The 23,217-nt window shown below is 45.7% G+C and overlaps 2 protein-coding genes across 6 annotated transcripts; one reads left to right on the forward strand and one right to left on the reverse strand.

Annotated features, from left to right (window-relative positions):
* Positions 1-26: 26 nt before the first annotated feature.
* spag1b (sperm associated antigen 1b) lies at positions 27-23,192 on the reverse strand. Of its 5 annotated transcripts, none has more exons than XM_035627350.2 (19): positions 23,104-23,192; positions 13,974-14,112; positions 13,697-13,856; positions 13,489-13,611; positions 13,339-13,409; positions 13,077-13,189; positions 12,845-12,950; positions 12,553-12,683; positions 12,271-12,377; positions 11,223-11,352; positions 9,892-10,353; positions 7,875-7,974; positions 7,387-7,539; positions 6,630-6,787; positions 3,511-3,652; positions 2,545-2,671; positions 2,296-2,454; positions 1,497-1,832; positions 27-1,403 (listed from the first exon to the last, which is right to left on the reverse strand). In XM_035627350.2, the coding sequence occupies exons 1-19, from the start codon at positions 23,174-23,176 to the stop codon at positions 1,275-1,277; spliced, it is 2,919 nt and encodes a 972-aa protein (XP_035483243.2). In that variant the 5' UTR covers positions 23,177-23,192; the 3' UTR covers positions 27-1,274. The 5 variants fall into 5 exon arrangements, with proteins under 5 accessions (XP_035483243.2, XP_035483251.2, XP_035483260.2 ...); XM_035627358.2 differs by having other exon boundaries at positions 13,974-14,109; positions 23,104-23,191; XM_035627367.2 differs by lacking the exon at positions 23,104-23,192 and adding an exon at positions 15,681-15,813.
* Positions 16,456-22,525, forward strand: fbxo43 (F-box protein 43). The gene is made up of 6 exons (XM_035627407.2): positions 16,456-17,690; positions 19,032-19,860; positions 19,951-20,661; positions 21,105-21,207; positions 21,336-21,536; positions 21,883-22,525. Exons 2-6 carry the CDS (start codon positions 19,097-19,099, stop codon positions 22,129-22,131), a joined length of 2,028 nt encoding a protein of 675 aa, XP_035483300.2. The 5' UTR covers positions 16,456-17,690; positions 19,032-19,096; the 3' UTR covers positions 22,132-22,525.
* Positions 23,193-23,217: the final 25 nt, after the last annotated feature.

Consider the following 23,217-nt stretch of genomic DNA (forward strand, 5'->3'; position numbering starts at 1 on the left):
AACTCCGAATAAGGAAAAAAATCTCATCAAATTTTTTTTCTCCAGTTTATTGAATAGCCCTCTGTTAATATTGTACACATTTTTACATATCGACTAATATAATTTAAAACCACAATGAGGAGAAAGTGGAATGTGTGATTATTGCCTGTCGCCCGTCCGACTCGTCCGCCTGAAGTCAATTTGGTACGTTCACGTAGAGCAGACGAAACATAAAGAAAAAAAAAATTGGACAATTAGTTTTTTAGATGACTGGAATATTAGAAAAACCTAATGTGGATAGAAATGACACATTTTAAAACGGAAACACGTGTGTGGCTAAGTGAACAGAAAGTCATGGTGCGAATCATAAACCATTAGATTAAAAGCTACTGCATTTACATAAATACACTCTCTCATCATCAGGAAACATCTGCACGCTCAGCAAAAATGTGAGCGACGTACAGTGTGAAAATCCAAAAAAGGCACGCATCTCGTTAAGATGCTGCTTCTCTCCAGTGTGGAACTCTGAGGTTGCCGTGGCGACGACGGGCAGGATAATTCGGTGAACCAAACGGGGATGAATGAACTTTTAGTCGTTCCGTATCGTCGACTTTACACAACGCTGAGAATAAACTAAAGGGAGCGTCTCGAGTCGTGTGAGGTACCGTCCGGCACAGAGCAGCAACAAGATGTCATGCAGGTCCTGGAGAATACAATACATATGGTCATAATGAAACCGTTTGAAGTTACTTTTATCTTATGGCTCTGTCCTGCTGCGTGGGACGTCTCAGGAGCAAATAAACCGTAGTTGTGGTATTTTCAGAGACTGTTTCCGATCTTAGCTCGTGACGGCGGCTCATTTAGTAAAAGTCGCTGACATCCAGAGACGTGACCGGAGGGGGTCAAGGAGCAGATCACGTGAGCTTGTCCTGAGCAAACGCCACAGCCGTCTGCGGCCTTTACATAACCTGGTTCATTGGACCCTATGAATCATTACACACCAGGAGGTCCGTAGTGTCCCGGTGTCGTTAGTGGTGGTTGTACAAAAGTAAATCTGCATAGCAAAAAAACTGTTCCAGAGAGAAGAAAGATTCCTTATCATCTAAACATATGTTCATCATTTACAGTACACGACAGTGGAGTGAGTGTGACCCAGTTCTCCACCGCATTGCTCTTCAAGGACACATTCTACAGCCTCCTGCCTCTCATGTTTTAATCAGTTCTTGTGCGGTGGTTTGCATAGATCCAAGTCGTGGTGCAGCAGCTCATGCAACAGGGAGCGGGGGGGGGGGGGGTCAGATGTATTTGTTGGCGAGGTTCTGAACGTCGTTCCTTGTGAACTCTGTGCTCTCGACGGCCGACAGGCGCTCGAACAGACGAGTGAGGCGGCAGCGCTCCTCCTTCTCCAGCAGCATCAGAACAACCTGCAGGGAAAAAAATGGCACCTTGTCATTTATCACAAAAATAAAAAAAACAAACCCCTCAGCCGCCGGGAGCGAAGTGGACGAGCGTCTCACCGAGAACCTGCCGGTGGTGTGCAGGTGGTCGAGGTGTCGGTAGACCAGGGCGGGGTCTTTCTCCAGGAGGTGCGAGTCCAGCGCCTGCACGATGAAGCCCACGGTGCGTCCGTCCAGCTGGCTGCTCAGGTACTGCGGGAGCGCCTCCGGGGCCGTGGAGGCCAGCAGGTCGGCGCAGGCCGCCGCGTTCCCGCCGCAGCGAGCCGCGTTCAGAGACTGGCCGAACTCGTACGCGTTGGTCGGGTGCAGGTTGATGTTGACCTCCTCTCCTCGGCAGCCGCTGCCCTCCGAGTCGGGAAGCGCCGTCGCCCCCCCCTCCTCCTCGTCGTCTTCGACCTGAGGGAGAGCAGCAAAGGTGAATCACAAGAGGAGACGTTTCAAACTTTGACGGAGGAAGCGGCGTGCTGCCTTTGTGTGCACATGCTGCATCCGGAGAGAGGGAGAGGTGAAAAGAAGATCCCACGTCTGGCGAGTCTCAGGCAATTATTCACAATCTTTGGGAACGCCACAGAATTCCCCTTCTTCTCTTTCCTCTACTGGAGCCTGGAGGTGAAACGACGGAGGCCAGCTCCTCACGCCGATACCACACAGAGGGTCCATGAACCAATACGTCCGTGACACAAAACCCACGATCATACATCCACCTGAAGACCGTGGCTGCGGTCAGATGGTCCTTCCTGTCGTCTTGTCCTCTCTACTATTCCTCGACCTCAGTGGAAAACGTCATGAGGTCGAGGAATCCATCCAGCCCCCCGGGTGTACGTCACACATCTAAACCCCGGCGTGTGTTCATCCATACCTCAGTGATGGGGACCGTCTTCCTGGGCTTCGCCTGCGCGTCGCTGGCCAGACTCTGCCGGAGCAGCGCCGTGACCTCCTCCAGCTCCTTCTCCGCCTCCTGCACGTTGGGGTCCTGCTGCAGCACCTCCTGCAGGTCGGAGCTGCACGCCAGGTAGTCCTGCGCGACGCGGGGACGGAAACATTGCGTTCAAAACATTCTGAAGTTTTGTGTTCAAATGAGCACATTTAAACATTTTTCTCTGTTCACCTTGAGGCCTTTGTTGGCCAGCGCTCGTCTGTAGAAGGCTTTCTTATTGTTGGGCTCCAGCTTCAGTGCTGCGTCACAGTCCTGCTTGGCCTCGGTAAACCTCTCCAGCTTCAGGTAGCACAGGGCTCTGCGCACACACACACACACACACACACACACACACACATACACACACACACACACACACACACACACACACACACACACACACACACACACACACACACACACACACACACACACACACACACACACACACACACACAGTTAATGAGTTTGTGACTCATCAGCGACTGAATCAGACTTAATGGCTGAAGGCATGAAAATCACTTTCATGTGAAACACACGAGACAAGAGACGAAATGTGCGTTTGTGAAATGAGCTCTGATAGGTTATTATTTCCAGTATTCAGCAGCTGTGTGGTCGTAGCACATATGGTTGTTTGTTCTGGTGTGACCTCACACACACAAGCTCTTTCCACAACAAAGCTCGACACACACACACACACACACACACTCACGGAAACACACACACACACACACACAATGGGACATTTTTCATCAACGCCACATTTTCCTCTGTGATATGATCAGCAATCTGCCTTTGACTGTTTTAACAGAAGGACGGAGCGTGAAGCAGAATGAAGTCAGACCCGCCTCCTGCAAGAGTCGCGCTTACTGTATTTAGCTGTAAGAGAACGTGTTCGGCGGTGGCCACAAGAGAAGTTGAGAGAAAGCAGCTGTTCCCTGAGCCCCCGCTCGCTCTGCTCTCAGCAACAATAGATCCCTGATTCTCGTCCAGTGACAGACAGACGAGCTGAGCCCGACAGGTGACAGCATGCGCTTTTAATAATCCGTCTGTTTGAACTAATCCCAAAACCAAATGACTGGACTTTGTTCTCCGACACCCCTGTAGAGTGTCACAGAGCAGAGAGGGGACAGGAAGTGACAGGGACCAGGCGCAGACCTGTTGGTGTAGATCGCGCACTCCTCCGGCTTCAGTTTGAGGCAGTCGCTGTACTTCGCCATGGCATCCTGGTACTGGCCCTTCTTCACAAACTCGTTCCCGTCTTGCTTGGAAGCCGTAAAACGAACCTCTGCTTTCCTTTCTGGAAGACAAAGCAAAGTGGCGATCAGGTATGGACTACGGCTTGTTGGCGCCGAGAGCCGAGCACAGGGTGCGGTCGAACGGTCCAATTTGCACAGGATGGTTCCTAAATCCTGGAATGACCCGGAGGTATTTGATCGGCAGCCATGATGAGAGCGGTTCTGAGGGTGAGGTCTACGTGACCTCAGTGGAAAACCTCATGAGGTCAAGGAAAGGTGTGCAGGACGATTGATAGTACTTAGGAAAGGCCGACAGCTCTGCTCAGAGAATCCGACTCCACTTTACACTAAACTACGTAATATTATGCGACGGCGGACGTTATTACATTACTCTTCTGGGTCATATTCATACTCTTCTTCTTCTACTTCTTCAGATTGAATGGTTTACGTCCATTCACGGCGCGTCACGTTAAATATCGCTGCCGCAATGAATTGTGGGGCGTCTATTTCTCCTTTCCTTTTACATAGGAAGCTCCAGTGTGTCCTCTGCTGAAGGAGATAATTCGACCTCACCCTGATTCTCTAAGTGCTTAGGAAAGGAGCTCCAATGCTTCCTTTCCTATCTCCTTTAGCAGAGGACACACTGGAGCTTCCTATGCGAAATTAAAGGAGATATAGACGCCCCACAATTCATTGCGGCAGCGATATTTGACATGACGCGCCGTGAACGGACGTGAACAATTAAACCTGAAGAAGTAGAGAAAGACGAAGAGTATGAATATGACCCAGCAGAGACGTCATCATGAAAGTTACTGTTGCATATGAAGCATTTACATCTGATGTCACACGGTGACATGTGGATAAATATGAGTGAACACGAGCGAGAGCAAACATTCTCAATGTGACGACCTTTTCCTTTCAGTTTCGTAGCTTTCGTTGTTTTATTTCAATTCCAACCCTGGTAATGAATAAATATTTTTTTTCCTTCTTCAGAGATGTGTAGTTTCACGGCAGACGCATCGATAACATCCGCCGTCGCATGACGACGGAGTTTAGTGTAAAGTGGAATCGGTTTCTATCAGTGCCGCTGTCGTCTTTTCCTGCGTCCTATGAATCCTCCTTCACGCCTTTCCGTGACCTCGTGACGTTTCCCACTGCGGTCGAGGACTAGCCGAGAGGGAGAGACGCCAGGAAGGACGATCTGAACGATCTTTAATTTCTCAGAAGACCTAACGTAAGGGGCGATGCGTCAGTCCTCTGTGCTCTCGAGTTTGACGGTGCAAACCCTTGAAATCAATGCTGCGCTGGCTGCACACGAGGAAGGACAAAGTTAAGTCAGCACTCAGTCACGGTGTGGACTCGGGGCTGATCAATCTGGGCCCTTCAGTGTCTTCGGGGAGACGAGCGGCGCCAGCGGGTCCATTCTTTTCATTAAGAGGTTTTAAAGTAATAGCTGCAGCAGAGTGCCTGGTCGTGGTCAGTGGACAGAAGTAACACGTCCGCTTGTGTAAAGAGAATGAGGCCTTTAACATCCCGCTCCCCAGGGGGGCGTGGCGAATGTTCCTCCACGTTGAAGTCACGCAGCGGTCGAGGAAATATCTAGATCCTCTAGTTGAGTTCGAGCAGCAACACTACAACGTAAGAGGAATACTCGACTGCAGGTAAAAGCTCTGCATTGAAAACGTGGCCAAGTAAAAGTGTTATTAGCCACATAAGTGCTGGTACAGCTCAGTGGGTTGCACCTCTGACTTTGGTACAGATGGACGGGGTTCGATTCCAGGTCGTCCCAGGGATCGATGATTGTAAATCGCTTTGGATAAAAGCATCAGCAAAATGAATGTAGTGTAAAATGTAAATTTGCAAGTACCTGACACCAGTGAGCAGGTCACTGTAATAACTTGTATTGTTAGATAATTACAGATGTAGATAATAATCATTTTAATGTTGGAACTAATAATAAAACATTGTATGTAGCTTGTTTAGTCTAGTTTAAAAAAAAAAACGTGTGATGATTTTTTAAAAATCATCACACGCCTCACTGGCGGTGAGGTGTGAACCTGAGCGTGTGGAAGCTCGTCTGTCTCCATGTGTCGGCACTGTGATGACGGCCGACCTGCTGAATCGGCTCCCGACGCACAGTGACCCTCAGGAATAATGGACGGACATTTTAAAATGGCGCCTCTGAACTGAGGAATAAAACACGTGCTGCAGACGACACGGGGAGGGAGGGAGATCTCTCTCTCTCTCTCTCTCTCTCTCTCTCTCTCTCTCTCTCTCTCTCCCTCTCTCTCTCTCTCTCCCCCCCCTCTCTCTCTCTCTCTCTCTCCCCTCTCCCCCCCCCTCTCTCTCTCTCTCCCTCTCCCCTCTCTCTCTCTCTCCCTCTCTCTCTCCCTCTCCCTCTCTCTCTCTCTCTCTCTCTCTCTCTCCCTCTCTCTCTCTCTCTCTCCCTCTCCCCTCTCTCTCTCTCTCCCTCTCTCTCTCCCTCTCCCTCTCTCTCTCTCCCATCTCTCTCTCTCTCTCTCCCCCTCTCTCTCTCCCCCTCTCTCTCTCCCTCTCCCCTCTCTCTCTCTCCCCCTCTCTCTCCCCCTCTCTCTCTCCCTCTCCCCTCTCTCTCTCTCTCTCTCTCCCTCTCCATCTCTCTCTCTCTCTCTCTCTCCCCTCTCTCTCTCTCCCCCTCTCTCTCTCCCTCTCTCTCTCTCCCCCTCTCTCTCTCTCTCTCTCTCCCTCTCCCCCCTCTCTCTCTCCCTCTCTCTCTCCCCCTCTCTCTCTCCTCTCTCTCTCTCTCTCTCTCTCTCTCTCTCTCTCTCTCCCCCTCTCTCTCTCCCTCTCCCATCTCTCTCTCTCTCTCTCCCCTCTCTCTCTCTCTCTCTCTCTCTCTCCCCTCTCTCTCTCTCTCTCTCTTCACACGGAGGCAGCATGTGACTTGTCGAGACTTGACTGCACAAAGAATTTCCCAAAGACTATTTCTACCCCGTAAAACTCTCACACGTCCTGTGAGTGCTACCCTGTGTTTCGGGGCCTGATCATTCAAACACGAACCTGCGTCCCTGGCGGCCTTCTCCGCCCGGGCCTGGAGAGCCTCCGCGCTGGGCGGCTCCTCTCTGCGGTGCTGCTGAGCCGACAGAGGCACCAGGGGAATCTCCGGGAGCTTCTCTCTCCACTCGGCACCGTCCTGCTCGATCAGCAGCCTGGTGATCCTGCAGGAGCGAGGCACAGGTCAGTCGCCACACGGGACACGGGAACGTTAAGGTATCTGGGCACTAACACCAACTTTGTTCCGTTTATTGATCAAGACCATGGATGTCAGTATTAAAGCCATGAGCCTGTGAACACATAACAACCAGGTGAGTTCCTGTCCTGCGTAACAGAGAGCACATGGAGTCTGAGAGACAGAATAAGCCTCCAGCTAGAACACCAGCTAAATCTTACCGCTAATTAGAGAGTGTGTGTGTGTGTGTGTCCAGTTTGTCCAAAAGAAATAAGAAAGATTATCATATAAGGCAGACAGAGCAAGAAAATCTTCTTATCTTTTCCTCATTGTAGTTCTTTATCGACGACACCCTGATGACAAATGTGTGTCACGCAATTATAAATGTGCAGCAAAGACACTTTGGTCTTAACTCTAGTAATTAGTAACCAGTAATATCATCGTCACAATCACTGGACGTGGCTCACGTGCCAATCAGATCATTTGAAATATGCAATCATGAACGTCAACATCTCATTCATATCTGTGTCTCGGCGCTCACAGTCTCCCCGTCCCTGTCCCCGTCAGGGGGAGAAGAAGACATCGTACCTGTTGACGCTGTCGTGCGCTGCCGGCACGCCGACGTCGATCTGCAGCACCGTCTTGTAATCCGCGTAGGCCTTCCGGTAGCGCTCCAGGGACTCGTAAGCCATGGCCCGGCGGAGGAGGGGCTTCAGGGAGAAGGGCTGCAGCTCCAGAGCTCTGGTCGGTATAAATAGACGGGGATGAGACGAGGTGAGGTGGGGAGCAAAGGATCAAGTCTGACGCTTCCGCTGTAGATGCTTGTGTCTGGTAGTGTTCGTCCCTGTATGCCGAATCACCACATGTGATGTGTTCTGTTTCGCTGTAATTATATTTACTATATATGTATATAAAACTAACTCTGAAAGAGATGAACTGAAACCCCCCAGTTAAAATAACCTCCCAACGCGACAGTGAGCTGCTGCCGAGCTACGCTGAATGTTAGGAGACGTAGATCGCTCCCGGTGAGGCCCCGGTGTTTCGCAGTGAGGTCAGTAAAGGTGTGTGTGTGTCACCTTGTGCAGTCCTGTATGCAGTCCTGACTGTTCCCATCTTTCAGGTAGCAGGCGGCTCTGTTGGAATACAGAACGCACAGATCCTCTGGACTGTCGATCGCTGCACAGAGCGAGAGAAAAACATCATGAATACAAAAAAATATATGTGGTTTCATAGAAAAGAATATTTCATAGTTCCCCCCCCCCCTGGAACTGTTTGGTTAAAGTGGCATCATGGATGTCTGTCGACTTTAAAGAATCTCTTAAGTGTAATCAAGACTTTAACGTGCCTGTATGTGTTTATTGATCATTTATATTGATCAGGGGTTGTGCAGCATAGAACATTGCGAAAATCTTGTGCTATATGTGTGTGTGTGTGTGTGTGTGTGTGTGTCGCAGTGATGAGTTCCTGTAATGACGAAATAAAGAACTGTGTTTTGTTTACATCAGCAGCGTGACTTCCCAAACCCATTAATCGTAAGATATTACACCTTAAAAGTCTTCTTGCACGTCAGACAGATTTCAATATACGATTACGATGAAGCAATTCTACGTAGTCCTTCGCTTCACCAATCTCCGTGTCAGAGCTTGTTTGAGTCTTTGGGATCTCAACCTTTAAAAAGGAAACCAATGAAAAGGTTTTCAAACCAGTTGTCAGACATTCTCCCCCTCGTCACGCTCAACAACTTCGCTCAGGCGGACTTGCACACGGACGTATTTGCTTTCCTCTGCTCTCTCTACTCCTCTGGAAGGAAATTCACTCATTTTTCATCATTGTGATGACGAAGATTCAGGCCCTTACTGTACATAACAGACCGGGCAGCATTCTTCTATCGTCTTTACTAAAAAAAAAACGGGCTTCCACACCACATGAAATCAGATTACAGATGATGATGATGAAGATGATTATGTCTCAGCGACGGCTCGCACTTTGACGTTATTGTGACAGTGGATCATGTGCGGGATGTCGGAGGTGTAGATCCACATCCCGACCCAAACACGACTTTGAGACTTTTGTCTAATGTCCCTGGCAGACTGTTCAAAGGGTTTAACAGGGTTAACAACCGAGTGGAATTTTCATCTCTGTCCTGAAGCTATAATCTGCATTACATGGAGCCTTCAATACGTCAGATGATGGAGCTCGGATGCTGCCAAACATCCCATCTCTGTCCCGTCCACTGGCACAGTGTGGGGCAGTGAGCGTATCATGGTGTATCGGGCCTGACGGGCAGCGGTTTCTCTCCCTCCGTCCATCCGTCCGTCCATCGCTCACTCTCTCTCCCCCTCTCTCAGCAAGAATTATGGCAGCCGTCCCGCTGATTCAATTTCACAGCGAGTGGTTTTTAGCTGCTCATGTGACCTGCACAGACCTGAGCTGAGAGGCTTATAGCATCAGGCTGGAGCTAAAAGGGAAACACTGTCCACATACACCACCGCAACCGGCCACCCTGTGTGACGCATACGGGAACTAGTTACTGAATACAAATCAACAAACGCGACTGTTGTCACCATTTCATGACTGTGTGTGTGTGTGTGTGTGTGTGTGTGTGTGTGTGTGTGTGTGTGTGTGTGTGTGTGTGTGTTGTAAGGCTGATGGAAGAGAGGCATTCAAAGGAAAGACTATTCCGATGTTTGTTTCTGTTTGTGATTAAAAAGGAACAAAACATAAATGGAGGCACCGGTATTATGGTGACAAGGTCATGACCTCTGATTTACAACATGCACCGGCCAGTGACAACAAACTGAGGACTAAAATAAAACCCATAGAGCATTTATCACTTCAAATATAGATCAGACTGGTGATGCACCAAACACCGGTCAGTTTTACTGTCGGCCATTTGTGTTCTGGTCCCAGAACGTTCACAACACACTGGTGTTCGGTGTCAACATTAGGTTCATGACGTGGAGGCCCCCGACAGTGAGTTAACTTTTCTCCCATGTCACACATCAACAGAGTTCTTCGCTCACTATGGAACTGAATTATTAACCACTTCCCGACTGTGACCACACGAACAGCCCGGAGAGAACCCGACCCTACCTGAATCAGTGTATCCCTGAATGGCTTGGGAGTATTTCTCCAGTGCGTCAGAGAACTGTCCATTTTTAAACAGCAGGTTGCCTTCGTTTTTTAGCCGGGACAGAGGCGGGGGCAGGGCCCCGCATGGGGCATCGAGGTCGATTGTTTCCCTTGCGCTTCCTCCGTCTGGAGTTCCCTTCCCGCCGCTGCTCTGATCCGCCTGGACCGACGCCGTCGAGCCCCTCTTGTTTGTCCCGTTGGCCACCTTCTCCTTGGAGTCCGGTGTGACTTTGTACTTGTCCGCGCTGCCTCCTTTGCCCCGCCAGTGTCCCGCGGCGTGAGGGTTGCCGGCCTCGTTGCCGTGCGGACCCCCGTCCCCTCTGCCGTGGGGCTTTTTCTGAGCGTTACCCATGTCTCCCCTTTCGGCAGGAGCAGCTGAGCTCTCCTCCCCTCCCACAGGCTGGCTGGGTTCGACCAGAAAAGCTGGATAGGGGGAGAGAGAAGAGCGGCGGACACGCCCACAGGAAGGAGTCAGTGGTTACATCACAGTGGGGGGAGGGTTGCAGGCACAAGACACACAGCCACTTCAAAGAGGGAGTTCCAGGAAGCGGCCGCTCTCCACAGTGAATTACGAAAGTGATGGGTGGGGGCAGGGCGGAGAACACGCATGCACACACAGTATGTCACATTATGCAGCGGCGGGACCACAGGGAGTTTCCTCAGCCTGAGGCACGGCGGACAGAGCGTTGGTCACGAACACGACTGTGGTGCTATTTTCACAAATGCCTCCTCAAACGTTTTTCTATCCATTATAAGATTAGAGGGCAAATTCCAACGGCACGCAACTAGAGTGGCGACTAGATGAATAGACGTACTACAATGTAACGTAGAGATTCAGATAACTTCACATTTTGCCTATTCATACTACACAGACTAGTTTCAATACTGCACTTTAAATTCTATAATCTACAGCAGCCACTACTGGATTTTATAGACTGACAACTTCATACTTGAGGGTTTTAAAAAACATGCTGGTTAATAAACAAAAATTTGGAAAAACCTATGAGATTGTTTCCAAATACCATTTGACACAGCTGCTTAGTCTCTGTTCTACAATTTTATGCTCTTATGCAAGAGTGCCAGTAATTTTCAGTCATGTCAACAATAATTTACTGCAAAAATGCTGAGATGGGAAACATTCTGCTAATCTCAATGACTCGTTGAGAAAGAGATAGATTTCTGGATGGATTCGGGGGGATTATGATGGTGACTGGTTTTGTTTTATAGTTTCATGTCTGTGCGTGAATCAAGGATACAGTTATTGATTCTGGAGGCGTTCAAGAGGGTTCTACCTTCTGCTTCTTTCTCTTCGTTGTCTTCGCTGTTATGTTCCTCTTCTACTTCTTTGATGAGGATTTTTTTGCCTTTCCTGTGCTGCACTGGTGGATGTTCCATCAGCTTCTCCGTTTCAGACAGAAGTTTCTGAAAAACCACAAAAAAATACACACACACATTAGAATGTATCAACATAGGAACCAACCCAGTTCGGTTAAGTCCAGGTCAGCAAAGGTAACACATGTACTGATACTACAATCATACATGATATACTACTGAGATATGGTGAATGACGTGTGTGCCAATGTAAAAATTTAAATCTTCTCCCCATTAACCTACATTAAAATACTTGAAACATTATTAAAGAACACATAATCAATGTCCAGAGAAGTGATGACTCAATAAAACTCCTCCTGACCTCCTCTAGCACGGGACTATTAATGACAGACTACATATGATTCACGAGATATGATTCCCTGATCTCACACAAATACACAGGGTTCTGACACCCATTTTTAAAATTCCAAACTTTTTCTAGACTCAAATTTCCTTTACAGACCATATTTGACGTGCGAGTGCGAATAGCTAGGTGTTTATTAAGTAAATATTATTATATAAATGAATACTACAAGTTATTCTATATGATATTATTTTTTTTAAATTATTATAAAATCCAACTGTTAACAAATTACATTCTGACTGTGTCTGTTATTATGTTGCACTTTCACAGTTTTATTATTGATTATTCCGGTTCTGACGTTACCTGTTCCAGGACTGATTCTCATATTAAAAGATTGATATTATTTGGGAAAAATTATTTACTTGACTAGAGACATCGAGACGGATCGTTAGTATTCTGAAATCTTTGGATTTGGATTCACGTCTGTTAAGTCTTTAGTCTGCAAACAAAAATATTTTTTCCATACTTATCCAGACCCTGAATTTACTAAAAATCGAACTCCATACTTTTCCATACTGTGTAGAAATGAGTTACAGTGACACCCAGTGGACAAAAGGGCTGCAGGCAAGTGGTCAACATGCCTCATCACCACTTCTCTCACTCACTGTGGCTGCAGCGTTCTGAGGCTCCTCCCTGAGAACCGTCCTCAGGTCTTCAACCGCCAGTTGGAAATGGTCCGTGTGCTTGTGCACAGTGGCTCGACGAAGCAGCGCTGACCATGAAACAAACGTCACGTTTTGATACAGTACGTACACTCGTGTCATTGTATGCTGCTGTGTTTAAAGTAAAAATGTAAAAACAGGAACACATGTTTCATGATTGTAGTAATCGTTCTGTTCGCACGCGCGCGAGTCTTACAGTTGAAGTTCTGTAAAAAAGGAAAGCACCTTTCACGTTGCCTGGTTGCAGCTGGAGAACACTCTGGCAGTCTGACATCGCTTTGTGCCAGTGATGGAGCTTGATCTCTGCCTGGGCTCTGTTGTTGTACGCAGCCACCGTTGCTATGATGGAAAGGCTCCTGTCATGGAAGGAGAAAAATAAAACAGACCTTTTTTTGTGTGTAATTAAATGCCATGAAGAGATATAAATGCCTCCTATAATAAATTCTTCTTTTTTTTGAAGGTATACAGTCTCTCTGAGTGCTGTTGCTTAAAAAAAAAAAAAAAAGAAGAATCTGACCTGGAGTAGTACACAACTGCCTCCTCATAATCCTTTGCTCTGAAAGCTTCATTTCCTTTGTCCTTTTCACGATTAGCCAAGAAGAGCTTCTCCTGCTGCGTCAGCACTGGATGGACAAGTATCGTAAGAGACCAAACATTTCACACACACACACACGCACACACATACATACATATATACTTTGCAATGACCACAATTATAAACATGAGATGTCATCTACGAAATACATTACATGCGGCCTCCACTTTTGTCTTGATTTCAGGATTTCTTTTGGTCACAATGGCAGGTGGATCATTTTTGACCACATTCCCATCAATCTTTTCACATTCTCTTTCCACATCAAACCTGGAAAAAGGGCGATTTGGGTAAAATTAGTACCCAAATTGATTATCTAGACCAGCGTCAACATGTTAAGCTTCATAAAAGCATGGTAACCTTTAAAGTGCAGAGACTGCAGCAGCTGTAACACTGTGCAGAGACAAAATATAACTCACTTGTCCCATTCTCGATAATCACGTGGAAGAGGGCATGTTGAAGAACTCCTTTTTTCATTGGCGTTTGAAGTCTGTGACGACATAACACTTCAATTTAGTTGACAATTCTGGTATACATGCATGTACATTTGTTCTGTACAGCGTTTTTACCTCGCTGAGTGCAATGGAGCAATTGGAACCTCTTATCGGTGGAATGTTTTCCTTCGGCAGATCATCAAACACCCGTTGCTGTTTGAGTGAAGTTTCAGTCTTTTTGGTTTCTTCTTGCCATGTCTGTAGAAAAAACAAAGTATTAATTAAGGATGTATTGAGAATCAATAAATGAATGAATAAAATGGCGTACATGCATATAGCATACCTTCAACTCGTCAACAATCTGGCTCCACTCGTCTTTGGACAGGCTGGCGGCTGTGGCCACCTCGTTGTCCTTCCTGAGCGCCGGGCTCCTCGGGTGCAGTTTCTCCAGGTGACTCTCACAGAACGTGGTCAGGTGAGGATAAATGCCCTCGTCACCCGACCTTTACACAAAGAAAAACAGTATTTCTCTGAAATCACAAATCCCTCATAATAATAATTATAATAGTGTCAATTATCTAATTTAAATCTGTCCAGTTATGTGGATTTTTCTTTTTTACCTCAGTACTTTCAAGATCTTCTCCATGTATTTCACATCTTTGCATTTCTCAATGTAACCGTAGTCCAGGTGCTGCACAGGGACCTTCCCACGGTAGTCAACGGTGGAGGAGCAGAAAACTGCGTCTGCACTCATGTCTGCTGAGAAGGTCAGTTATGAAATGGTCTGTTAATAGTACACTTCAATCAATCAATCAGTACAATTTGATTTACCTTACTTTTATGTCTTTTATTGTTGTATTGTCGTTTAACTGTCTAATGTTTTTAATGTTGTAATGCCCCAGGGAAGTGCCGCTTAAATGTCGTTATATTGTTGTCTGACCCCTCATGATAATAAAGCTACTTTGAGCGCTATAAAGATTAGATGTTTTATTATTATTATTACTTTGAACTTTATTGAACTGGTGAAAACTGTCAGAGAACACACACACACAGACACACACACACACACACACACACACACACACACACACACACACACACACAGAATTACCAATAAGCAAACGAGATATTGACTATGATAAAATCCTAATGATAAAGATAGAAATAAATAAATAGAAGGGAGTCTTGTCCGGCATGACGTCACAGGCCAAGATGAATTCATTTCGACAACCCAGCACGTGTGTTATGTTCGTAATTGAGGCGAGACGTAATTTTTTTCGTTGAGAACTGTTCCGATCGCAAATTTAACTGACAAGTGCAAAATGTAAAACAAAGAGCCTTGTGCTGTGAGCTCACCTGCTGCTGTTTGACGAAAGTGTCAACTGAGAAGCGGCGCTCTGTTGCCATAGAGCCCAACAACACGACAACGTGGTACCCGGAAGTGAAAGTCCCAGCGACATTTTGATTACTAGCCATGACGGCAGACTTATTGAGCTACGAGATTGTGGAACGATGGTGTGTTAACCTGTAGAAGCACCAAGTCCGTCTGAAATCAACCTTGTTTATAGAAAACACGCTTTATTCGCGACGTCATTGAGAAGGACTACACTACCCACAATCCTAACGTGTAACATCGACGTGTCTGATTGGTGGAGCGCGCTGTTACCATGGAAATGAGTAACACACCCGCGAACTCGGAAACTCGAAAACAGCTTCTTCCAATCGCAATGGTTTATGGGATGAGTAGTTCCTTCACTTGAAAAAATATTATGTACACGGTCTTGTACCTTTCCCTTTTTTTTTAACGTTTTCCAATTGTAAAACCACAAAAAAATATGGTAACAATTCATCTCGTCTTTCATTGGCATGGTCCGTATCTCTGAAATTGACTATGCTGAGGCATCCGAATTCGAAGGTCATACAAAAGAGTTTGTCGGACATTCGGCTGCGCGATGCATCGGAGCAGTCAGCATTCACACGCATCTTCCGCAGGAAATGCTGGAAGCATCCACAACATTTGTTATCTGCATTCCATTTTACCTTGGATCTTGGAGCGCGGAAGTTGGGGTGGTGAATTTTGCTGCGTTCCATTGCACTCAGAACTCAGACCCCGACTTGAAAAAGTGCAATGGATCGACCATTCGGGATTCCAAATCTCGGCAAGATCCATTATCATACACAATTTTCCAGTTGCAATTTATGACTCGGAGGGCGGTTATTCCCAGTCCCGAGATTATAATGGAACGACAACCCCGACTTCCGACTTCCGAGGTTTAATGGAACACTTTTCTTGTTGTGTTGTCAGTACCTCTTGGCCTCATACATACCTCCGAAATTGTGCTTGTCTTTCCGGGGGTTGGTCTTGGTTCGGTTTTATATTTTCAAATGTGGTCAAGTAAGTCAGCGTCTCGGCTCTGTGTGTCTTCTATAATTCAAACAGGATTCTGAGAGGATTCACTACCTGTTATATGCAATGAGATCACAGATCACAGGAGTGTGCCCCTTTGATCCATTGATCACTGCTTCAACATCACATTTCCATCCGAATTTAATATTTTGATTTAGATTTTTGTTTTCCAACTCCACAAAATTTTAATTTAACATTGTTTTGATTTGGATCTAGTTCAGTGTGAGTATCAGAATTAAAATAACTGGTCATTCTTGTACCAAGACGTCAGTGGGCTTTAATCTGTAAAATGATTTTATCGTGTAGATTCCTGATGGATCCTTTGCAGATGACAATAAATTATGAACTTTTACTGAACAGCAGTTTTCTCAGTTTTTTTTTACACTGGTTTTGAAAATACTTGATGTTTGTCCTTCTCAAACATGTTATTGAATATAATTTGTCTGAATTCTATAAATATATGTTCCACTATTTCTCTCACACTGTCCTGTGATGTGCTTTCCTATTCAATTAATCCTTCACAATAAAACAGGAGATTTATAACTATACATGTTTTCTTTAAAAAAATAAAAGAAATTGACTTTTGTTGTTGGTTGGCATAACATATTTTATTGTAATAGTTATTATTTTCCACTCTTACCTATTGTAAATTAATGTATTATTTATTTGATCCTCACATAACTATATACATTTTCTCCGGTCTATTTATGAGCCGAATAGAAAAAAATGAAATTACATTCTCTAAAAGGTTAAGTAATTACATATGTTAGTCAAATTTCAAATGATCAGTGCTTGTGCGGGCAAAGGCTCTGATAAAACTGCTCTGAACATTAATAAAGCTAGATTGATTTTTTTGTGAGGAGTATAACTCTGCAACACAGGGACAGTTTAGGTTATTTAATCAATGAATGTGGTGTGAACAGATGACAGGGCTGGTGAACTTCACTCATCAGTTCCAAAGGATGAGACATTGCAGACATCACATAAACTAACACATATAAAGTATAAGTGACTTACCAAACTGTCGAGTTGTAGTTACAAAAACAATCTCCTACGATGTCACAAGTGACACAAAATAAACCACAAAATCTAAATATGTTATTGTGAGAAAAATAAGTTTTCTGGGAAATTGGACTTTTTCTGAGCTTTGGAAAAGTTTTACAAAGATTAACACTCCATAACTTAAAAATATACAATGTAAAGAGTAATAAAGGACTATGTGTATAGATGGGGATGTGCTGTTAACAGCTTTACGAGCAACTCTTTTACAATTGTCATCTATGGGAGAAAATTTTTTTTTTGAGACGCAGGGGATTTTTGCTGCAGTACCACGAGTGGCCACTGGACAAAATCTGCTTCAGGGTCGATAGAGTCATGATGGTTGGAAGTAGTTGGGAGAAGGCATTCGCAATGGTTTATGGGATGATTAGTTCGTCACTGTTAAAAATAATTATATACACAACAATGCTGCGTTCCAGTATAACTCGGAAATCAGAACGGCCTCCGAGTCGGAAAGTGGAAAGTCGGAATTCCGACTCGGGAGGTCGGAAAAAAAATCACCGACTTCCGGGGTCCGAATTCCGAGGAACGCTGCACTTTTTCTTTTTCCCTTTTTTTGTTGTTGCTCCGAAAACAATGTTTTGTGTTAACGATTAATCTCGTTTATTGGCTCTTTTCCAGGCTTAAAAAAACCAACACACTCTTTATAGACGGATTTTTTTTATGAAACGCCAGAACCGGCGGGGCCGTTGAGAAAGCGGAAATACGTCACACAGTTGTCAGGCGGCTCCAAATTTGAAAAGGTGTCAGGTCAGTGTCGGTGGAGCGACATGTAACAAACAGACGGACCGACACGGGGTCGTGAAGCAGCTGAGGCGGAGGAGACCACACAAACAACACGGTGTGTGCACCGCTCCTGTTTCATCCACAAGTAAGTTTATATATATATATATATATATACATTCAAAAAGTAAATACATCACCTGCTTCTCTGCCGGTTCACATGTTCAGACAGGGATTTATAATATGTTGGAATTATATTATGTTGAATGTAATGTACATGTTACACACACACACACACACCATCCTCACGTTTATCAGCGTCATTAGTGACAGACGATGAGACTTTAGTAGTTGTTTTTTAACGCAGATATGAATTATCTTATACAGAATTCAGTCAACTCAGTAATTATCGCACCTGTTTCACATCGTGCTGATTACTCCCGCAAGGGTTTCTGGGACTTTCACAGCGTTTTTACACACACAAACACACACACACACACACATATACGTTGTGTTAATATATATATATATATATATATTTATATTAACAGTTTTAAGCTTCGTCTATTTTGAGTTCTAATTTACATAAATGTTCAGATGCTTTTCAACAGTGTGTGTGTGTGGTTATCCTGTCACCATGATGAGTTGCTGTTGAATATATTATATTATAGATATGAATCTTTCTGGCGGTTCTCCAGTGAGTCCCGGGGGTCCAGGTGTGACGTGTCGGGGCAGGTCGTGTTCGCGGCTCCAGATCACGTTATAGCGGCAGCACCACACGGGGCATGCGCAGTCGAATCAACAACACGCGCTCTCATGGCAACGTGCATCAATCAGCTGAGTCTGTTTGTTACACACTGTCATGTGGAGCTGCAACAGTTAATCGATTAGTAATCGACTTCTAAATTAATCGCCAACTATTTTGACCATTGCTTCAAGTAATTTTTATGAAAAATAAAAAAGGCTAAATTCTATGATTTCAGCTGCTTGAATGTGAATATTTTCTGGGTTTCTTTGCTCCTCTATGACAGTAAAAGCAAATATCTAAATAAAAGTTCAGCTTACTTTATTAATAGCCATAGGTAGATTTGTTTGAGAATTTAAGAGAGCAGGCATCCATCTTGAACATCTAAGATGGCACTGACAATATTTGAGTATTTGAGACGAGACAGAAAAGTGCTTCAGGCTTCACTAAAACCACAACTTCTGAAACAACAGTAAAAAAAAAAAAAGTTAAAAGTGTTTAAAAAAAATAAAAAAAATAATTCCATTTAAAGATTAAAAGCACTGATAAATAGATGTAGTAAAAATAATAAATATATCATCTTGGGGTTTTGGGAAACGCGATTGACATTTCTCACCATTTTATGGACCAAACAACTAATGGAGAAAATAATCGACAGATTCATCGATAATGAAAAAGTCATGTTTGTCAGTTAATCCTGGAAATGGCAAATTTCATTGCTCCTTTTTGTTTGTTTATTCGAAGGTCACTCTACCTCTTTGCTCGTTGTGTTTGGGGGGCAAAGCTTGCACACAGGACCGGGGGACAAGATGCAGTACACCCCTGAATCAGGTGTTTACCCCGAGCACTGCAAAGGCCAGCGCTGTTACGACTGCTGTGACAGTGGGTACTCGGGTCTCTTCCACAGTCCACAGAGCGTCAGCGTGGGGGACTTCTGCGGCTCTTTGTCGCCCGTGGAATTCACCGAAACGCCCAAAGAGAACATCAGGCTTCCCGTCACACCTAAAGAGCGGATCAGAGAGTCCAGGGGAGCACAGCAGCCGTCCGCACTTAGCTGGTGCGAGACTCCCAAAGTACATAAAAGAGATGCTTCGTTGCGACACAGACTTCAGATGTGCAAACCCAACACGGACGTCAAAGGTGTCAGATCGCCGTGCACCAGAAGGACGGAGTCGTCCGGCGGCGCCGGGTCTGCACACTGGCTCAGTGCATCGTTTGACTCTCTGGACACGCTGACCGGGGCTCTGGCATCGAGCACTTTGAACCTGGAGCAGGACCTGCCGCTGTCCGGTGGGAAACGTCGCCTGCTCTTCTCACAGATCAGGACCTCCACGCGCGAAGATGGCAAACTCCACTCCGGCCTGCCTGCCGAGTTTGCGACGAGAGTTTCACTCTCGGCTGCAGATTTCAGTCAGAGCTTTTCTGCCTCTGATCATGTTAATATTGAGACTCCTTGCTGTAGAAAATCCCTGCCTGCCTCATCCAAGGAAAACTCTCCAATCCGTGTTGCGGCGAGCGACCTGAACGACGTCTTTTGCACACCATCCTCCTCACATACCCCCAAATACATTAGGTACGTGCTCTTTGAAAATGTTGTCGTACATTTTTTCCTGTCTGAATAGTTTTAGAAGTAATGAATGATCTGAATCCACTCCCTCCACAGGTCTGTGTCTGAAGACAGTGGTTTCAGTTCCCTGACTCTGGATAAATCCCAGGACTCGTCCGTGGACCACGATGGCTCGTTCCAGGAGCTGCTGCTCTCTGCCTCCAGAAAAAACTGTGAAAATCTCCCAAATGTCGCGGAGGCAAAGCGGCGCTCCCGTCTGCAGCGTCAGCACCGGCTCTCCACGCTTAAAGAAGGGGGCTCTCAGTCTGAGGAAGACCTCACAGACAGACAGCACGGACATCGCCATCCGTGCCGCAGCCATTCTAAAGATGTTTTTGCCGACGACGCCACCCCTCGCAGGGCTCTTGCTCTTAAATGTGGTAATGGCTTGACCTCTGATGCCACCCCACTTAGAGCCTCGGTGGTCATGCCAGAAAACTTGACGCCGTTATGCACAACCCCTGCTAACCCTGACGAGACCCCAGTCAATCTCTCCCTCACTCCGGCTCTGCAGCTGGTTCATGCCATGTGCCAGCAAAAAGCCCAGATGTTCGCCGGCCAAAGTCCGAGCCTGAAGGAGCAGCTGAAGTCCACGGCGTCGCTGGCCGAGACCCCGGGCACGTTCAGGACCGCCATGCCGCTGGCGGGACTGATCGGCAGGAAGATGGGCCTGGGGAAGATGGACGTTCTTACAGAACTGAAGAAGAGGAACCTCAGGCACATCCTGGCCGTCATACTCGGCCACCTGACCCCTGAGAGCCTCTACAGGTCAGGAGTTCATCAACAAACACAACTCTCATCGCTGCTGTACAAAGAAACAGCTTATTTTTCATCTTTTTGATGCGTCTACTGTACAGCTCAAACACCTCCCTTACATCTCGAAGGCCAAGTAATTCAATTCCCCCATACTCAAACTGACCCGTTATTAACCCTAATGCTGATGTCACGAATAATCATGAATGATTGATATCATATAAATTAAACATTGAAATGTTTGATGGATGGACTACGCACGGTGACTATAAAACTCCAGATGCTTTTAGTTGAGAATCTCAGTATTTCACTTGGTTTTGAATGTTTTGACAACGTGCTTTTTGTATTTCTCATTGATTTAATGTGAAGCCATTCGACTTGATTAACAGTCGGCGACAGAGGCGGGACTAATGGTGCGGCGAGTGAGGATCTCATGCCTGCATCTGTTTGATTGACAGGTGTGGTCAGGTGTGCAAAAGCTGGAAGGAAATGATCCTGCAGGACAAGCGAGCTGTCTTTAGGAGGAGGAGCCACCTGAGTGAAATTCGTGCTTCTCTTGAGGTAAAAGATATTTTAACTACTGTTGTCTGGACAATGAAATATGTGTCATGTCAGAATGTCGCCGTTTACGTTTGTGGAGACTTATTTTTGAAATGACCTTCCACCTTTTTTGCCATTTGTCTTAAAAGCTCGGTGCTCCGGTCCACGTCCCCGACGCAGAGACCAGACTGACGCTGCTGAAGAGGTCGGCCCTAAAGACGGTTCAGGCCCGGTCCAGGACCTCCAGCTTCTGCACGCCGCAGTCAGGAAGTAGCACTTTGATCCACCCCGAGCACAGCTTCGTACTTTCAAGCGGCGGCAGCAGCAGCAAACGGGATAAATTTCTAGAAGTGAGTGTGAAAACATTCCTCCCTGGATTTCCTGAAATATTAATATTATGAAGAAGACCTCTCTCGGTTATTGACATTGAGTCTTTGCAGTCTCACAGAGTAGAGGAGAGAAGTTCCCCGACAACTGCCCAAGAAACATTTAGTAGCCAAGTGTCCAATTGTCCTTCAACCCTTAACATTGTGGCATTATTATTAATGAAACCTCAAATTAAAGCTAGTTTTATTTTTTAAGTGAGTGTACTTCGGCACCGAACCTGGGAAACAAATGTTTCAGTGTCCAAATACTGTTTTGGACATGTCAAATAATAGTTTAAATGTTCACATAAGACGTTTATCTTCCTCTCAGGTCGCCAAAACCCTCTTCAACGACGAGTGCCTGAAGCCCTGTCCTCGGTGTGAGCACCCTGCGAGATGTCACTCGGTGAAAGGCGAAGGTGTGTGCAGCCGCGCCGATTGTGGCTTCCAGTTCTGCACCTCCTGCCTGTGCACTTTCCACGGCTCCAGGGAGTGCTGCAGCCGCTCCGCCGGCCGGCGCAAGAGTGACATACTTCTTCCCGGAAGTGCTCAGAGCCGGCGAAACGTAAGGAGACTATGAGAACGAGGTGAACTAGCTTTCCTTCCTGCGAAGTCCAAAAGTCCATTGGACATTTTTTCCATGACTGATGGATGAAAACGAGGTTTGGCAGCAAGGAAAGCGATTGGTTGGTAGATGGGAACAAGTTCTGCACTCATGATTTTGTCTTTGTGCCTGTCTATGTACTGTATGGCTCCTTTTTTCAACTCGACTCTTTTTCTTCTGTGTTTTTAATCATGAATTCGAAGGAAGGCAGCACAATGCCTGAATTCTGCTGTTGATGTCATTCTCGATACACTGCGTTTAAAGTGTAGAGAATGTTTTTTTTAAACTTCCTCTAAACATTTTCAGCTTTTACCAATGTCTTTTTCAAATACGTTTTAAAATAAATTTTGTGACTATTTTATTTTTTACACTCCTGTGTCACTCGTCTCATTTGTCATTGTTTGGCGCCATCTAGTGGTTTGATCGCACCTCGTCAGAATCAGCTTCATTGGCATCAGTGAAACATGAGGAATTTGACTCTGGTTCTCTGCTCTCGCAGTGAACTTACACAGAATAGATTTACACAAAACAAGGACGACCGAGCTGAATAAACATTTAGTTACTATGTACAGGTGTAAACATATAATATACATAAAATGTATGTGTATGTAAAGGAGAGCAATAAAGTTATCGGAAGACACTAGTGCAATTGTGAAGAGTGCAAAGATGCTGGAATGAATATGGACAATAACAGATTACTATATATATACATGATAGATGGGAAAATACTGGAAATAAATATTGAATAGTTAACAAAAGACTCTGTATACAGGAGGAGGGAGGACATGACAGAATGTGTATGAAGGTGCAGTGGATGTTCAGTGTTGCAGTTTATTGCACAGAGACAGTTTGACTGTTGGATCTGTTCCTGTAATCAGGCTGGTTTTGGTCGTTCAGTGATCTGTAGCGCCTTCCGGAGGGGCGGAGTTGGAACAGGTGTGATCTTACCTGCACAAGTCCTGAGTGGAGGGACGGCGGGTTGGCACCGATGATTGACCTTGAGAATGATCTTTACTGTCATTATACAAACTAATTTACAGAGGTAGAATGTTGTGTGTGTGT

The sequence above is a fragment of the Scophthalmus maximus genome, chromosome 1, assembly GCF_022379125.1.
Source record: "Scophthalmus maximus strain ysfricsl-2021 chromosome 1, ASM2237912v1, whole genome shotgun sequence".
Lineage (NCBI taxonomy): Eukaryota > Metazoa > Chordata > Actinopteri > Pleuronectiformes > Scophthalmidae > Scophthalmus > Scophthalmus maximus.